The 17,530-nt window shown below is 37.5% G+C and overlaps 2 protein-coding genes across 2 annotated transcripts in view; both read left to right on the top strand.

Annotated features, from left to right (window-relative positions):
• The first annotated feature begins 8,023 nt into the window (after positions 1-8,023).
• LOC140941123 (uncharacterized) lies at positions 8,024-11,531 on the top strand. Its single transcript, XM_073390090.1, has 2 exons — positions 8,024-8,329; positions 10,238-11,531. Exons 1-2 carry the CDS (start codon positions 8,293-8,295, stop codon positions 11,314-11,316), a joined length of 1,116 nt encoding a protein of 371 aa, XP_073246191.1. The 5' UTR covers positions 8,024-8,292; the 3' UTR covers positions 11,317-11,531.
• Positions 11,532-13,670: 2,139 nt separating this feature from the next.
• LOC140940417 (uncharacterized) overlaps positions 13,671-17,530 on the top strand; it is a 5,747-nt gene continuing 1,887 nt past the window's right edge. The window contains exons 1-8 of the mRNA XM_073389389.1: positions 13,671-13,809; positions 14,108-14,177; positions 14,319-14,345; positions 14,722-14,748; positions 16,077-16,120; positions 16,228-16,269; positions 16,753-16,824; positions 17,188-17,227. Of these exons, the coding sequence (XP_073245490.1) occupies positions 13,726-13,809; positions 14,108-14,177; positions 14,319-14,345; positions 14,722-14,748; positions 16,077-16,120; positions 16,228-16,269; positions 16,753-16,824; positions 17,188-17,227 (406 nt within the window). The 5' untranslated portion in view covers positions 13,671-13,725. The remainder of the gene's footprint in view (positions 13,810-14,107; positions 14,178-14,318; positions 14,346-14,721; positions 14,749-16,076; positions 16,121-16,227; positions 16,270-16,752; positions 16,825-17,187; positions 17,228-17,530) is intronic.

Here is a 17,530-nt window from a genome sequence, read left to right as displayed (position 1 = left end):
CCCTGGAAAATCCGATCCCTTCCGTGGGGGTGGTATGGATATTTTCTGGAACCACACATTGCCAAATTTAGCAGTTCACAAAGAAATCATTCTTTTTATTCATAAAGGCTGTACTTGATTCTTATCACTTAAACTTTTCTTGTCGTGACTTTGCCTATATGATTTGTTCATCATACATGTACTTTTTTTTTTCACATATTTTTGCCTTCATTAGTATTTATTCGTTTAATAATTTTTCGCGTGCAAATAAAAAAGCGTCAAGCAAACAGTCAACTCTCCGCGCTTCAGCAACCGGCTAATATTTTACACCCCCCTGTTAGTTTTGTTGGGCTTAAAACTGCTAGAATTTAAACAAGGTCCTTTATGTATTTGTTATTTATTTAGGAATGTAAAGCAAGTGGCTGAGTGCTAAAATTATGCATTTCTGGGAATAATTTCTTTTCACATAACGTATCCTCAGTATATTATGTCTGAATAACATAGCCATACTTCATTGAAATTTATAATATGTAGCCAGAGAACTATGAGTAGTAGACAGAGAATTCTCTGATCTCCATGCAATGCTTAATGAAACCCCTGCAATCATAATAATGAAACCTTTTTAACCTTCCTGTGTGCTTTTGTTACAACAACAAACGGTTACAGTTCAAGTGTGCAACTATCATTTCTTTGACAAGCTAAATTGTTATCAGCCTCCACAGAAAAATATGGATAACTGACCACCTATACATGTACATGTATAATAATTATACTATGAATAAGTAAGAGGAATATCTACATAGTTGTCAATTTGGAAATAATTGATTTCAAAAAATTCCTCTGTGATTCAGGCTGTCCTTGGAATTTTTTCATCCAATTATTTCCACATTCAGTTGACACCATGCACTTCTATTAAATGCATGTATACTAATCCACTGTGCAACTAAACCAGGGTAAATGAAGAACACACTTTTTATGTTATCAAAACTCACCTTTTACTACAGTAGATGCACTCCAACCTCCCAAAACTTTCAAGAGATATAGGGCACAACTGAAAATATCATGAGAAATTCAGTACTGTCACCTGAGCATCACAATACTTAGAAAATTATAAATTAGTATGTGTAATCAAATGGTTTACTCGTGAAATTAGGGAATAATTTCACGCGCGGTTTTCCAAATCCTTATTGCTTCCCGAGCCTTTAGGCGAAGGAAATTATTAGGATTTGGACAAAACGCAAGTGAAATTATTCCCTAATTTCACGAGTAAACCATTTGATTACCTATTAATATCATGGGTAAGGAATTACGTTAGGAATCTTGGACTTTTGATGTATATATGATGCCAAAGGTGTCCGTCTTACATGTAGAGTAAGTTGGTGATAAAAAGTCTCTACACCATTGTTCCATTGTTTCTAATACATATGGTCCATCCATAACAACATGTGATTGGTCACATGTACAGTGTAGAGAAACAATGGAACAATGGTACAGGAAGTTTTGATAATCAAAAATTAGCATAATTACTTTTTTGCTGGCAAGTACAGTGTAGCCAGCCTTCAGTGTGTTACAATGTAAGGTCCTAGATTTGGTTTTCATTTAGCTCTCACAATTATACATTAATTTATAGTAGACTTCTTGAGATCTACAAATGACAGAAACCTGACAATCAAGCAGAGACAGAAATTAACCTGATGGTCAGGTGGTGATGATTATAATTAAGATGTCAATAATGAGCTTGCATGGTGCACAATTATTACATGTACACTTCTGATTCAGCATTCACAAATAATTTCCAATCATCACTTTAATGAACACCATCAATTTGTCCATCTGCATCCACCTAAAACATAGGCACGTTAAACGTGCATGAGCTATTTTGAATGCTTCAGTGTAATTTTAATGCTTCAGTGTAACCTTACCAAGAGTGATGAATCTACCCTTTTTGTCTTAAATGTAGACTGGATTTTTGTGCGAAATTGGGTATTGCCGTACATAAATGATAACGCGAAACGCTCAGCTGCGTCGATCCTCATGCTTTGCCTGTTACATTTGGTGCAAGTTAAACAAATTGTTAAGGTGAAATAAATATCTACTCACCAAACGTTGATTGGAAGGAAAACTCTAAGGTTTCCTTGGAGTTTCTTAATCCAAAATGTGACTCATCGTTTTCGAGTAGTTAAGAAATACCAGGATTTTTATCATTGTGATAGATGGTTGCATCATCACAATTCACGAGGTTTTCACGTGCAATTCTACTCAGTGAAACAGTCTTTAACTCCGACAACTTATTTCTTCATGTTTTAAAAGCTATTGCTTCTTAAAAGACAAGAGCCTCTTTAAGGCATTGGTTACAAAACGAAACAGGTCTTCGTGCGTTCAAGTTACTATTATTATTGTGAAAAGGAAATCTGCATGAGATGTACAGTCACACAACTGGCACGTGAAAGTGTGGGACTTTGCCCCCTTTCGTTGTTCGTACTCCACGCAATAAAACAGTGTCTAATTATTATGTCAACTAGCTTCTTCTAATGTTATTCCCTAACGCTACTGTTTCTACTTACGTTACGCATCTTTACTAAATAAAATACGTTTCAATAACTGTAATGCTTAGTATGCAGGAAGGATGTATCATGTTCATTCATTATTCTTTTTTTGTTGTTGTTTTGCCAGAACGAAAAAGGTCTGTTGAACTTTGTAAGCGAGAGAATAATATTTTTAAAGCTTGTTTACAGGATTAACAATACTCAGTACAGCTTTCAAAAAAATAAGCTGCCTTTCAAACTTGTAAAACCACATTTTCTAGGCCGGATACTTTCGAATTAAAGTCAATATCTAAATATCAATTATTGCTTCTCTGGAAGAGCTTTGAAAATATATGATTTTTTATACTCTACCTTGAAGCAGGTGAAACACAACTCATAAATACGTGAGTCAGTAGTGATAGCCGAATTCGGTCAGAAATGTCTTGAAGTAGCATCCACACTAAAATATGAACCCTTAAACAGCTGCATCACTGTACACAGCGTTTGAATCATGAAGTTATTTAATATAATGTTTCCAAACACCTGTAGCCGTAATAAAAGACGACAAAATTGTGAAGAATCAAGATGGCGGTCTCAAAGTGCCCTTGTTCGACCTTTAGCAATGTCATGTTTAAGTAGATGCCAAGATCTCATTGGTTCCTAAGCATCAACTCATAGCACCTTCAACCTTACTGGCTCTTGCAACAAACATCCGAACATACAAAGATACAAAGCCACAAAGATACATACACTCACACCACTGACATATGAGCTATTTTTTCAAAATAGCTCAAAAATGGGAATGTATCCTTTGCTCCTTTTCATTGTAAGTAGCTACTACAAAATGTGAAATGCTATTAGAGAGAGGACTTAAATATACAATATTCAGCATAGTACATGTACCTCACATCTGGGAGACACATCCACTTGACCTTGACTGATCTACAATCAAAAAAAATTACAGTCATATTATTTTTAGGAGGAGCCATCCACAGTGTGAGCACAGTTGCTGACAATGTTTTATTAAGCATATGAGTAAGGAAACAACACAAAGTAAAATGAACTGCATTAAATAATGAACCAAAAGCACTTGTCCATTAAATTAGTAATTAAAGCACATGCATAATAGATTTGTGTACATGTCAAACAACCTACAACGACGTAGATCTGCACAGGTGGATAAGGATGGTTCAGGGTGAACCACATTAGATTTTCAAGGACCACCTATCAGGAATATAATTTCACAGATTGACAGTACAAAAATGCACATTCCCAGTCTATTCTAATAAGACTTTAAGGTTTGAACTGTTTAGCTCACCAACGTCTTTACATTTTTCAGTTCACTTGTCTTAAATTGATAGTTAATTATTGCATAAAACATAGAGCAGTTTATGTAAATAACCTTTAAATTCTCTGAGCTATGATTTATATTCAGTCTTAGACAACCAAAAAGCATCAACAAACACTTTTCAGGCCACTACATTCAAAGTTGAAGAAAATTCAAGGACTTCTAGCTTGCACAGAAATTTAAGGAATTTTCAAGGAAAAATGGACTATTTCAAGGACTTTAAAAGGACTTCCCCTAACATTCAATAACCTTTCAAGACTGTGCAAACCCTGAAAATGGCTCGACTACCTTCAAATTACATTTTTTGACAAAAATTACCAGTCTGAGAAAAAACATCACAAAAACCCCTGTATGTATTTTTGATATTAATCAATAAAAGAGTCTCGAAGATCATCAATTACAATAAGATATTATTGATTTTCTTTTGCCCACTGATGCAAAATGTTGTTGGTGAAAGTGGGGAAACAAATTATTGATGATTTAGTTAGCTATCAAAAAAACAGCGACCTGTAATAGTGACCCGTAGAATGGGATCTGTAAAAGAAAATTTTATTTAACAATGAATTGAATGAGGCTGACTATTATTTGTTAAATTATGCAGATCGAGGAGAATGTACAATGTACGGCCTCGATGCAGGGCTACCACTAAGATTTCAAGTTGCTGGCTAAATACAAGGTGTAGGCAGGGAATCAAACAGCTATGATCTCTTTTGATCCTTAATGTTTTCCCCTATGGAAAACCCCGGCCCCTGGCCCTTAATGACAGTCTTGTGGATAGGTAAACAAGCTTACCTCCTTGTAGACTTTCTTCAAACCTTTGGCCTATTTCTCTGCACAGTTTCAGGATACAGACGTTTTTGCAGATACTTCTCAAAAAGTAAATACATGTAATATCCATCGAGTAATATGTTTTGATTATTTTGTATTTCTTCTAGTCAGGTGTTTTGCCTTTGGATAGCCATGAACACCAATTTTTTTTCAGTTCACTATTGCCCATGCAGCCTCATTTCCTGGCAAATATACAATCAATCAACCATGTTTCCAAGAAAATACCGGTATAGCATAAAATCAATGGTATGTCGCTCGCATCTTCCAAACACGGTAAGTTGGTAATTAAGTATTTGCTGGGTGATTGGCACCAATTAGAAAGAGCAAATATACCTTGAATGACAAATATTGTGACTCACCACATCTCTCGTGATACCCTCCATTCCACTGGTTTCCAATTGGGACCCATTTATGGTTTTGATTCTTTTCCTACAGACTGGGCAGGTTTCTGAAGTCTAAAAAATATTTCCAAACAAAAGCAGATTACAAGGTACATTGGTTGGATGCAATCATGGTCATCTCTTTCCATATTCTTTATTTGGCTCTCAGTCCATCTCATCACTTTAAACATAGTAAGCTTCTTCTGCATGCTTGCAATTAACGTGCACTTTTCAGAGATCGTTCCACGTTCACCTCCGGGGTTCATAATTCTCTACTACAATTGATTTCATTGCCTCTCCTCGCCCATGAATGTGAAGACTCCTATGTTTCATGCAATATTCAACCTGAGCATAGCATATCTAAAGCAGGTTATATGTGTACTCCATTTAACTGACTTAAACACAGCCGGCGAACATTCCATGGCTCGACCAAAATGGCGACACGTCACGTGACAACTTTCAGAATTAACTTACAGTTTTACAGTCTGATATAATCATATTTTCATATCCACGCTCGATTCCTTATTACGAATTAACTTATAAGTTTGGAGAAGTTTGGAAGTTATTCGAAAAATGCTAAGCTCTCTTGGAGTATGAGTTCGACACGAATGTCCTCTTTGGCGCTGCCCCTCTCTAACGTTCTCTAGCCTTCCCTGCTAGCAGAGGTCTCTCACGACGATGCAAAAATATGTATTAAATGTATATTTTCTCTCATTTTTGCCTCGTTGTGAAAGACCTCTGCTAGCAAGGAATCTTTGGCCTCGATCTGTGCTCGATCTCAACAGATGAGGGCTGACTCATTACACTTGATCACCCTTCTTGAACTAGCCAGGCCGCGATCTAAGTCTACAAAACCATTAAATCCCCCATACACATGACACATTTAACCTAACATTTAACCAATTCAATCATACTCATTAATTTAAAATTTTCTTGTTTATTTCCTCCGTAGACCTATAGACTATTACTATACAAGCCGACCCTCGACCCTGATGGCGGTTGCTTTCACTTACCTTTGTCCATTTCTGAATGCATTTCAAACAAAATACATGTGAACATGGTTCGACTTTTCCACAACAACTCTCGTTTTCAAAAAAATTCAAGCAAATAACGCAATCAGCATTATTCATATCGCTCAAGTAAGTTAATTTTACGAACAAATCTATGAAGACCACTCTCAAGACCGATTTCTGCGGCGTGGCCGGCGTGGAGCTACTTCGCGCGTAGTTTTTCCATTTCCTTATCCTTGGCGCCCGGGAAATTTTGACAGACTTTTTATTTGTGATTGGCTGTTTGATGACTTGTACCCAGTCGCTATTTATGTGGTTGGGGGTGAGAGAAGATTGGGGAATAGGTTAAGACGCGCGCGGGGTCTCATGGGAAGGGACGAAGGAAAAATATCGTTTCAATATGGCGGCTCGGGAAGAAAGCCCATTGTCACGCGATGTAAATAAAGCCTTAAATGAAGGGAAATCAGCTTGCCAAAACCGCAGTTGTACCGTAAATAATATCTTCGTTTCAACGTCAGAGTACCCGGCCGCAAACTTTCGTGTGAAGTTTAGCGACAATTATCTTCTATAAAACTGACGGTATTTTTCAATCATATGGTTCGGTCGCCCGGGTTTCTCTTTGGATGCAGCATGCGTTTATTCAAACATGCTTCATGGCGAGGAAGCAAGGGCCATCCTGGAATACATTTATCATCACAGTGTCGTGAAGGTAGAAATTCAAGTAATAATGTCGTCCTATATTGATCTGGTTGATCCTTAGCCTCCCCGCAGACGTCCTTTGGGGTTCGTTTGTCACGCATTCATTTCTCCGTGACAAACGAACCCCAAAGGACGTCTGCGGGGAGGCTAGTTGATCCTACATTTCTATAAAACTTGTCTCTTAATAAGGTTATTATCATTTTTATTTTCTGTTAAATAAAAGTATGACCCATCGTTTGTACAAATGACTTCCATTAACCAACCATTAATTAAATATACAGATCAAAATTATCGCGGACACACTGAAGAAAGTTGCAAAACTTATGAGGTTTTGTCTCCTTTTCTTAAGGTTGTGCTAGTTTCTTTTTTTGGAGTTCCACAGAGACACAGTATTCCAAAAAGTCATCTTGAGTTCAGTAAATGAATACATTTCAAGAGGCACCAAACTCATATTTTTACCAGGCTAGGCTGAAAAGTACAAGAAAGGGAGGGGGGTTGTCATTTTTTTAATAGAAACTTGTCATGACAAGTTTAATGACCACACAACAGTTTAATTACCAAAACAGTAGTTCATAAACAACTGACAAACCCAAGGAACAAGAGTAAAATTATTCAATTTTTTGCCTTCTGGGAAAAGTGGAATAGGGGGTAAAGGCGACCCTAACTTAAATTTGTAGCTGTATGTAAAACACACGAAACTACTTCATCCATTATCCATTGTTAAACATTGGGCTTTGCGGCAATGGCATCAGGATATTACAAATGCAGCCATTTCATCACCATTGGTTACTCTTCATGTTTGTCCATGTCCATGATTAAAGCCTCTCATTTATTATTCCTTACATCTCTTGCTTGGTTTAAAATTACTAAGAATTGGTTTTGGGCTTGCAGTTGTTAATTACTTTTCAAATTTCAATATTTATTTTATTTATTTATTTTATTTTTAATATTTTTATTTTTTTTCCACTTGTTGAAATATTTAGCTGTTTAATTATTGCAAACTTTAGGTAACCCTTCAGTAAGAGACATAGCTACCGTTTAAGGTTTTCTTGTCATTACTTATAGCCTTTTGTATAATTTGGCCAAAGTATTAAAGTAAAAGTACCTAAATAATTAAAATCATTGTTCTTTTTCATGATCTTTTATAGTCTGGCATGTTCCTATTTCCTTGTAAATGGACACCATATTTGTAAAGTTTGGTTAATAGAATAAATTGGCTTTGCATGGTCATGCACTGTCCTGTTCCATCTTTCTACTCTAGTTTTCATGTTTAACTGTCTACTTACTACATGTTTTGTTGCGTACAATTCAAGGTATGGTGTCGAGGCCAAAGTAAACAAATAAAAATCTAATAGGTTATAAAATGTCTCCTGTCTGCTGTGGATGTGAAATCTATTTTCAACTAAGCAGAAGGATGTACGCACAGTCTGTGTGTCGGCTTAAATTTATATCAAAATAGTCTGATAATTTGGTTAATTCGGTTTGGTTTAAAGGGAGAGAAAGGTTCCTCTGGAAACAAAGGAATGAAGGGCAAAAAGGGAGAGCCAGGACCAAAAGGCCGTAAGTCACGTGAAGTAAAGTAAAAGTGGAACAGTGGGAAAAAATGGAGAAGTAGACACAATAGGCTGAGAAACCACAAAACAGCCGACATTTTGTAGCCTGTGTACAGACATGGCCTCCTCCCTCAGGAAAAATCGGGAGAGGAGACGACGTACATACATACATACATACATACATACATACATACATAGTTTATTTGGTAACGCAGGTTATAGAATACGCAAGACTGAAGTCCTGATGTGGACCTGCCTATCTACTTGTTAAAAACTAAAGTATATACATGTGAATAAATAGAAAATCAACAGAATTTAAATAATAAAAAAATAATAACAATACAAATATAAATAAGATTAATAAAGAAATTCCTCATTCCTATTTCTTATCATGGAAGATTCCTTATTATAGCTGATAGAATTAATTAAGTCCTTGCTAGATCTAAGTCTTTTTTTAAAACATTCTAAGCTAGAAGACTTTTTGATCGAGTCAGGAAGTGAGTTCCAAGCAATGGCAGCTCTATGCTTAAAAGTCAGCCTGCCAATTTCTGATTTAGGACTTGGAAATTCAATATTCATTGATTTCCTCAGGCAGTGAGATGATTGTTTTAACATTACTAGATCATTTAAAACATTGGTATTGCGTCTATAGTAGGATTTATACGCTTCTACTAACAGTCTCTTAGTATAGTAAAATGATAAATTGTTCCAGCCTTTCAATTTATTTAATTGATCAGCATTCGAATTCCTTGAAAGTTTAAAAATAAGTTTAGAAGCTCGTATATGAGCACGCTCAAGATCATCCATTAGTGCAGGTGAGCAGGAACCCCATACTAGTATTCCGTATAAGACACTTGGAAGTACAGTCCTAAAATAAATGGTCTGTAGAATGGATGATGGCAAGAATTTAATTCTTCTGAGGACTGCTATTTTCTTATTAAAAGATTTTAACAGACTTTTAGTGTGTTCTTGCCAAGAAAGATTACTGTCTATAGTTACTCCTAGACATTTACATGATGATTTTAATTCAATAAATTTTTCACCATACTTCAAAGGCAACAGTGGACCAATGAACTACAGCTGTTGCTTGACTTCTGCACTAGGGATTAATCGACCTCTATGTTAGGGTAACAGGGTGTGCAATTCGACATATGTATACAAACAATTCTGACCTGAATACTGTTGGTTAGTAATTTCCCACGTCTCCTCTCCCGATAGTGTTGGTTAGTAATTTCCCACGTCTCCTCTCCCGATTTTTTCCTGAGGGAGGAGGGGACGTCTGTACACAGGCTAACATTTTGCGACGCCACCACTGGTTTCCCCGCGAAATTTCGATCGAGAGGGGTAACCAGTGGTGGCGTCGCGAAATGTCCGCTGTTTTCTTAGGCCATAGACACAAAAGACTTCTCACACCCTAACCCCCCCCCCCCCCCCCCTCAGGTGGAGAGCTACTTAACCCAAGTTTAGACACAGGGACCGTTCCGTTCAGGGCTGTTTGAAACCCTGACACTGTTTAGGACAAATATACTATAACGAGACAACAACATTTTTTAGGAACCCTCAGTATTAAAAACAATGAATAAAATACGCGCCATGCTGCTTCAGTATGGGAAATTACTAACCAACACTATTCAGGTCAGAATTGTTTGTATACATTTGTCGAATTGCACACCCTGTTACCCTAACATAGAGGTCGATTAATCCCTAGTGCAGAAATCAAGCAACAGCTGTAGTCTGCTCCACAGCCGTTTTTTGTGTCGTCACGCAACGCCCCCTCCCCCACGAGGAGCGTTGGGTGACGACATTAAAAGCTGTTGTGTAGCAGACTATCATAGCCGCCCATTTACATCAAATACACCCAAACAACCACACACCTGACTGAAAATCTTGTGTTTTCCCTTTTTTATAAACAAAGAATGCGATAGCGGTTTCCACTTCTTTGAGAAAGTTCAAGATCTACCAACCCGAGGAGCTTCTGGTGTCGAACATTTCTTCATTAATGGGACTCTGTTTCTCGCTTTTGCTAACTACTATGGGGACATCCACAAACAAAAAACAAGCTCTATAATCTACAGGATGGGCGAATCAACTGGAAGATTCAGTTTGCATCAAACTTTGGAAACTACTGGAGCACGAGATATTGAATATTTTACTATCTCTGGGAAACATTTCCTGGCAGTGACAAGTTATTATGACGGCAGTAATTTTGGTTTAGAGTCTTCAATTTTTCAGTGGAACGGAGAAATGTTTGTGGTCTTTCAGAAAATACCTACAAAAGGTGCAGTTCGTTTTACATTTTTCGAAATAAGTGGTAACAACTACCTTGCAGTGGTAAATCGCTATGATGGTAGTACCTTTTCCACAAAATCTGTCATTTACAGATGGAATGGAAGCCATTTTAATAGATTTCAGGAGATAACAACTGCGGGTCCATTTGGCTGTGTGGTGTTTGTAATAAACAACAACACTTTCATTGCCTTTGCAAGTTATTACGCCGAGTTTAGCAAGTATTCTGTTCAATCGACTGTGTTTAAGTGGTCAGAAGGACACTTTGTCAAACTACAGTCTCTTCAGACGTATGGAGCCTATGATGTGAAATCCTTTCAAATCAGTGGTAAGACATTCCTTGCCTTTGCAAACTACTACAACGGAAGTAAAAACAACATCGACTCCTTCATTTACAAGTGGAATGGGAACAAATTCATCTTGTTCCAGTCAATTACTACTCGTGGATCGAGAGCACTGTATCCCTTTGTGATCAGCTGTAAAACCTTTTTGGGTGTGGCTAATTACCTTGGTGACAGTCAGAAGTACACTACCGAGTCCATTGTGTACCAGGCCTCTGGCTCACAATTCGTTATCTATCAAGCGATTCCCACTCACGGAGCATCTGATATGACGTCATTTGAGTACAAAGGTGATACGTACCTAGCAGTGGCAAACCACTACGATCAGAAATACAACATCAACAGTACCCTGTATAAATGGGTATAAAGCCATGGTCGAACCCCGTCCAGGAACGTAAAGAACTTAAAATCATGGAAACTGAGCTGGTTTATATGACAGCAACGACTTTAGTGCTTAAGAGCTGGTGATCAACTTAAGGATGTTATTATCATTGTTCTTAAAAGGAAATTAAAATGGTAAAGCTTTATTTAGCTTTCCTAGTATGTTAACAGAAAGTGACGTAAAATAACCTGTAAAGCATGTAAAAACTCAGTGACAATTACATAAGCTGAGCAACAAATACATTCTTGCTCTAGGTAACAATAAAGGAATGAATAAAAAATGACTGTATAGACATTTTTCTACACTGCGCAGTAAGTAATCTGGTTCTGATGTTCATAATAATGACAATGGTGGTAGTGATGATGATGCTGCTGATGGTGGTTGTGCTAGTTGTTATGGTGACAATGATGACGGTGGTGATGGAAGTGGTTGGGTAAATACAAAATAAGATTGACCTAAGGGAGGTCTTGTGAGCCCGCGAGACTGAGCAAACCCCACAAACCCTTGTTTTCACTAAAACCGCTGAACACAAAACTTCCCCTTGGTCGCTTAGGTCGATTTTACATTGTCACAACCGAGTGGTTGTGGTAGCGAGATGATGATGATGATTAGGGCGGTTCGGATTGTAATGGTGATAATAACGACGTTGGTGGTCGTGATGTTTTTAGTTGTCGCGGTGGTTGTCTTGGTGATGATAAGGATGTGGTTATAAAGTACCCGAAGTATCATATGGAACGGAATCGTTTTACCCAAACTGAATCTAGGGTGTATGTATGCCGTCATGAGGACGATCAATGATAATGATGAGAACGGTTGTAGTGGTGGTCACGATAATGATGATGATGATGATGATGAAGATAGTGATGAATCGACACACTCACTGAAACTAAACAAAGGCAAACCATAAAGTTTTATTTTGTTCATTCATCATCGAAAGGAATCGAAGACAGTTTTTTTTCGTGAGTGTCATTTCCGAACAAAAACTCTTTCAGTCATTGAGTTGGATGACTCAGTTAGACTGTTGTCGCAATTTTTCACATTCTCTCACATGAAGGAGATTAAAGTCGTCACTGTCTTTGTGAACCCTGCAAGAGTTTGTCTCTTTAATTTAGACGATGTATATTTGGCTGTAAATCGAAACCTGAATATAGTTTAATCTTTTGCGGAAATACCTGTAAGATATCCCATTCGCCCCTAGAATTTTTGCCGAAAAAATTCTTGTCTCTAAAAGCATGTGGAGGAGGCTGAAAATGAAAACTGATCAAAATATAATTTGAAATAAAGGAAGCAAACTTAGACAACAGCTCTTGCGTACTATGCTGTGCTTTGCTCTTTTTTTAATCTTTCGTACTCATTTCACTGAAGTTTAAATTTATTTCTGGATGTTTACGCCGTTATTTAGCTTCCAGCATTTTGTGCTTAAGACGCCGTTAGGGAAACTCATTAGGGGAAATTATAGCCTTCTTTGGAAGTGTCAGTGGCCTTTTAACGCGCCACATTAAAGGAAGCCGTCACACGTTTGACTGCTTTGACTTTGCCTGCATGCCAAGATAAAGATAATAACAAACAATAGTATACGAAGCTGAGCACTTAACCCTTCCCTTTGTGGCTCACGTATATTACCTGGTAAGCCTGTGGGTTTGACGTTAAAGAGGCTGTTTACATTGCATGGAAAAATGCAGTTGGCGAACCTCCCGGGCGAGCGGGGGCTACTCTACAAAGTTTTGTGCGAGGTGGCTATACTCTGATGTCCAACGCCTTATCTTTTTACGTACTATTTTTGAGAGAAAAGGTATCCCTCTCGTATACCTTCTATTGACAAATGTTACCCCTTTCACATACTTGGTGCTGCATCCCTTTTAACTGCTGTAAATACACTGTCTTTTTAATACGAGCAAATCACTTAACCACGAAGTTTTTCTGACCTTTTCACAGCTAGAAAATGAGTCTGTAATCCCTACCCTGTTATATACCTCACGCCTGGAGCTTGAAAAAGGTAATCCTTTCGGCGGAGCCATTATAGGGGGTACCCCCTTGGCTAAAGTTTTGATTTGCGGCAATTTTAGTGATAAGACTTCCATTAAGGTGCTTTTAAAAGAGGGTGCAAAGGGTATCTGAAGCTACGTGCTTTATGATCACCTAATCAGGAGTTCAATGTGACCATCTGTTGGCGATTCTCTTACTCATTAATTAAGTATTATCATTGTCTGACAGAGTACCAAGAGTATCCTCTGCTACGTGCTTTATGATAACCTAATCACTTGTTTACGGAGGCCACGCCTATCAAACATTATTGGGATTATACATGTTCCAAGATCATCTTGGAAGCGAGCCACACTAAGCTAGCTACTAAGCTAACCCGTTCAACTTTTACCAAACTACCCAAACAGGAAAATGATTCGTTTGCCCTCTCTGGTTACTTTAGCCATTTTGCTTGCTTATTCCTTTGGAACGGCACAAAAACAATCGGCTCAACAGGTATTGCTTTAAACATAATCACAGTTACAATTTGAGAACGTTTTATTTTCCATTGCAAATTCTAGCTTCAGCTCCAGAACTTGTACACGACATCGGTAAAGGTTAAAGTGAAATCAAACCTTCTGTCTTCCAAATGATGCCATGAATTTATGTGTAGTGCCAATTGTTTGATATAATCTCGCGAGATTCTTCATTTGTTGATATTTTTCAAGTCCATTCCTGATTGTAATTATAACACGGAACAGAGACCCTTTGTCATTCCGACACACTTTCTTTATTTCGTCTTTTTCTGTGGCAGCCGACCGATGGGTCACCAGCAAAGGAAAGCAGCTGCCAAACTCTGCAACAACATACTTGCTGTAAAGATGGTAAGAGACAATTTTAACTGATGTTCCTTTAACACCTTACTCGAAGACTCCATTCTGAAGTTTCAAAATTTTAATCAGTACAACGATGAAGAAAAATCACAAATTTTACGTTTCTTGTTTTGTTTTTTGACCGCCTATCAGGAAAAGACGGCAAAGATGGCAGAAACGGTGAGTTGACATAAGGACAGATCACTCATTCTTAAGTTATAACAATCTAATTCATGGAATTTATAGAGGGGTTTAGTCCAGGTATGCTGTTTATTTGTCTGCATGCGTTTGTAGATCATGAGAGTACCAGAGTCACAGCCAGTTGTTCTTTATATGGGTTGCGGAAATAAAAGAGTCTCGCACAGATCCTTGGGAAGTGAAACGAAGTGCCTTCCCATAAGTCTGTCTCGCTTCACCTTGAAACACGAATAGATTTATTACACCCAGTCCCCACAAAAAAAAAAACGGTAATGTACGACTTCTAAAATCCCATTTCCTTTTTCCTTAACTTCTTTGCCTTTACTCAATTCATCTTCTTTTTTTTCTGTACATACAGGAAAAGACGGGCGCGATGGGTTACATGGTAGAGTATATTATTAAGTGATAGTATTGCTCTAATGCTTTAGGAAATCACGATTAGGTCTCATAGTCTGTCCCTGCTCAGCAAACATACGATAAATAATAATATAGTATATAGAATGATATGTGTGGAGAGAAAAACACAGAAAAATTCTGAGGAGAATTAAACCCATAACATTCCACACTAGTTGGAGGCTCCAACTACTGCGTTAGATCATTCGTGGGCTGCCATACGACCGCGTCGCGCAATCATATTATTTCAAATGATAAAAGTTATTTGATAGAACAGTATAAAATGATTTTCAAATATTCAACTATATTTAGTAATACGAAAAACAGTGAATCATTTGAACCCAGTAGTCATTTCATAAGTGGTGGAATATGATCGTTTGTTGTGAGCGCACGTGGACTTTAATTGACAGTTACTGACTTTCCGGCAACCTGCGCGGTTCTCGCGTAAGAGTCAAGTACTCTTTATCTTTTGTCTCGTATCATGCAAACTTTTAAACAGCTCACTCTCAAGGACAACAAGAAGACTGGTAGTATCCAAGTGAAACAACGCAAGGGTAGGCCTTACCCTAGATCCAGAGGTCCGTTCTCGAAATACCTAGGATCATGCACCTGATAGGATGAAATAACCCGTGCGCACGGGACTTTCAAGAATTAGGAAAGAAAAAAAAACCGGCTGGTACCCAGGGTAGGTGCGCATGCACCTAGGGTCGCGCTAGATCATGATCCATTATATTCTTACGTTTTTTTGTTTTGCTTTGTTTTTAGACTAAAACTTGACTAAAACTTTAATTTCTAAACTGATTACCCACAAAGAGGATTTTCCATCAAGCCAAGAATGAATCGCATTTTTATTTCAAATCGGACATAATACACCAGTATAGTAAGAAAGGCTAAACTTCTCATAGATAGAGAGCCGGGTATTTAATTTTTTTTTCAGTGAAATGGAACTAAAAACCGAAAAAAAAAATACTGAAACGAACAGATACGGAAATTATGAAAAACGAGGCGACATTAGTCCCCCAGTTGATCTCTAATGTTACGCAGTTTGACGTGGATTATTTTTCGGCCCAGAGATAACAGGGCGGTAATGATCCTCAGAGTTACAGTTATTCAGAAACATGGAATATTTTGAGGTCAAAAAGCAGTTGAATTTTTTTTGTCAAGAGGAAGGGTTTGTCCGCCTGGATTTAACCTTTCTCCATCTTCTTTCTTCATCTTTGTTACTATATTTAGATTTCACGCTGGCAACAGCCCTATCAGGACTCCTGACTCCTATTTTTAAGTTTACTATGCTTATTTAGCATTATTTTTCTAACACAGGGAAAGATGGTCGTGATGGACGTGATGGGACAAATGGAGCGAAGGTTATTAAGCCATTGTTATGAATGTGGCCCGAATGTGTATCATAGAAGCGACCTATACTAATTTGCCTCAAGGAGTAACATACCACGTTCTCGTTTTATTTTTCCAGGGTGAAAAAGGTGAATCAGACATTCAAGGAAGAAATGAAAAGGTTTGCAAATTACCCCTTGCTATAATTACTGAGAAAAATATCATAAAAATATCTTTGACTCTGAAGATGACTACCGCACAGGTTGTCGAAACGTCAGTCACTGTCAACAACAACAGTCCTATTCAGGACTACGTTCACCCGAACGATCAAACTCAACCTACTTTTGAAATGACTCCTGGGTTCAAACCTTTCACAAAAATATCATGATGGGGTGGGGAGACAAGTAAGTGAGGTTGCATGAAAAGTTCAAAAAAAAAATTAGAACTGGCAGGATAAGAGAATAGAATGCTTTAAAGATTTTACACTGTTTTACAAAGAACGAACGAATTAGAACAAAAGATGTTGAATTTTAAGCCTTGAACCAAGCTATTGCTTTCTGCTGTTCCCTTTTAGCTGCCTTTCTATTTCAATGCAAACTGTTCTCTTATGTAACACCCAAATGAACAAGTCATCTATGAGTAATTAATTTTGATTTGTTAAAAGGGCGAGAAAGGATCTCCTGGAGACAAAGGAGAACAGGGACCGAAAGGAGTGCCGGGAATATGTGACACGCAGGTATTGAGTAGACTGGGATGAGAAAAGTCTTTTTAATAAGTTTTCCCTACAGAGCAGTTCATAATAAGAGCAGTAAAGTCAAACCCCGCTCATTACAGACAGGCATTAATGCAGACAATGAATACTTTTTTTGAGATAATTACTGTAGAAAGTGAACCTCGTTTATTCGAACGCTCTTTTGGTAACTGTTTGTTGTATTAAGATGTACGATTCGTGACGGTATAGCCCTGGTGGACTCCCACATTAAGAGAAGGGAATTATTCTTCGTCTTTATATGTGTGTTAATTGGAAATTTTAGTCCTACTTGTACTCAATTCAAAATAATGAATTGTGTGTGATTCCTCTTAACATCTTTCATCACAGGGGAAGTTTGCTTCCAGTACAACAGCCAGTTGTAAAACTGGTAAGTAACTTCATTTACACTAAGTGGATCCTTTTTCACATTACACTTGCAGTCTGTCCTATAACTATTGTTTAAAATTATTACCTCTAAATCCTAAGCTACTTATTTCTAGCTAACAGGTGTCGTACTGTGCCAGTCCTCCTTTATTTTTAGGTTTAATTAGACAAAAGATTTTATTTATTAATCTTATTCCAACTACCTATACTAGTCTATTTCATGGACATAACATATAAATGACCTTCCAACTCGCTGTAGACAGCAAGGCCTGTACTTAACAAAAAGGCAATTCAAATAGAAATTGCT

This window comes from Porites lutea, chromosome 6 (genome assembly GCF_958299795.1).
Source record: "Porites lutea chromosome 6, jaPorLute2.1, whole genome shotgun sequence".
NCBI lineage: Eukaryota > Metazoa > Cnidaria > Anthozoa > Scleractinia > Poritidae > Porites > Porites lutea.
The sequence above is the reverse complement of the archived record's forward strand: the minus strand, read 5'-3'. Positions and strand labels throughout refer to the sequence as shown.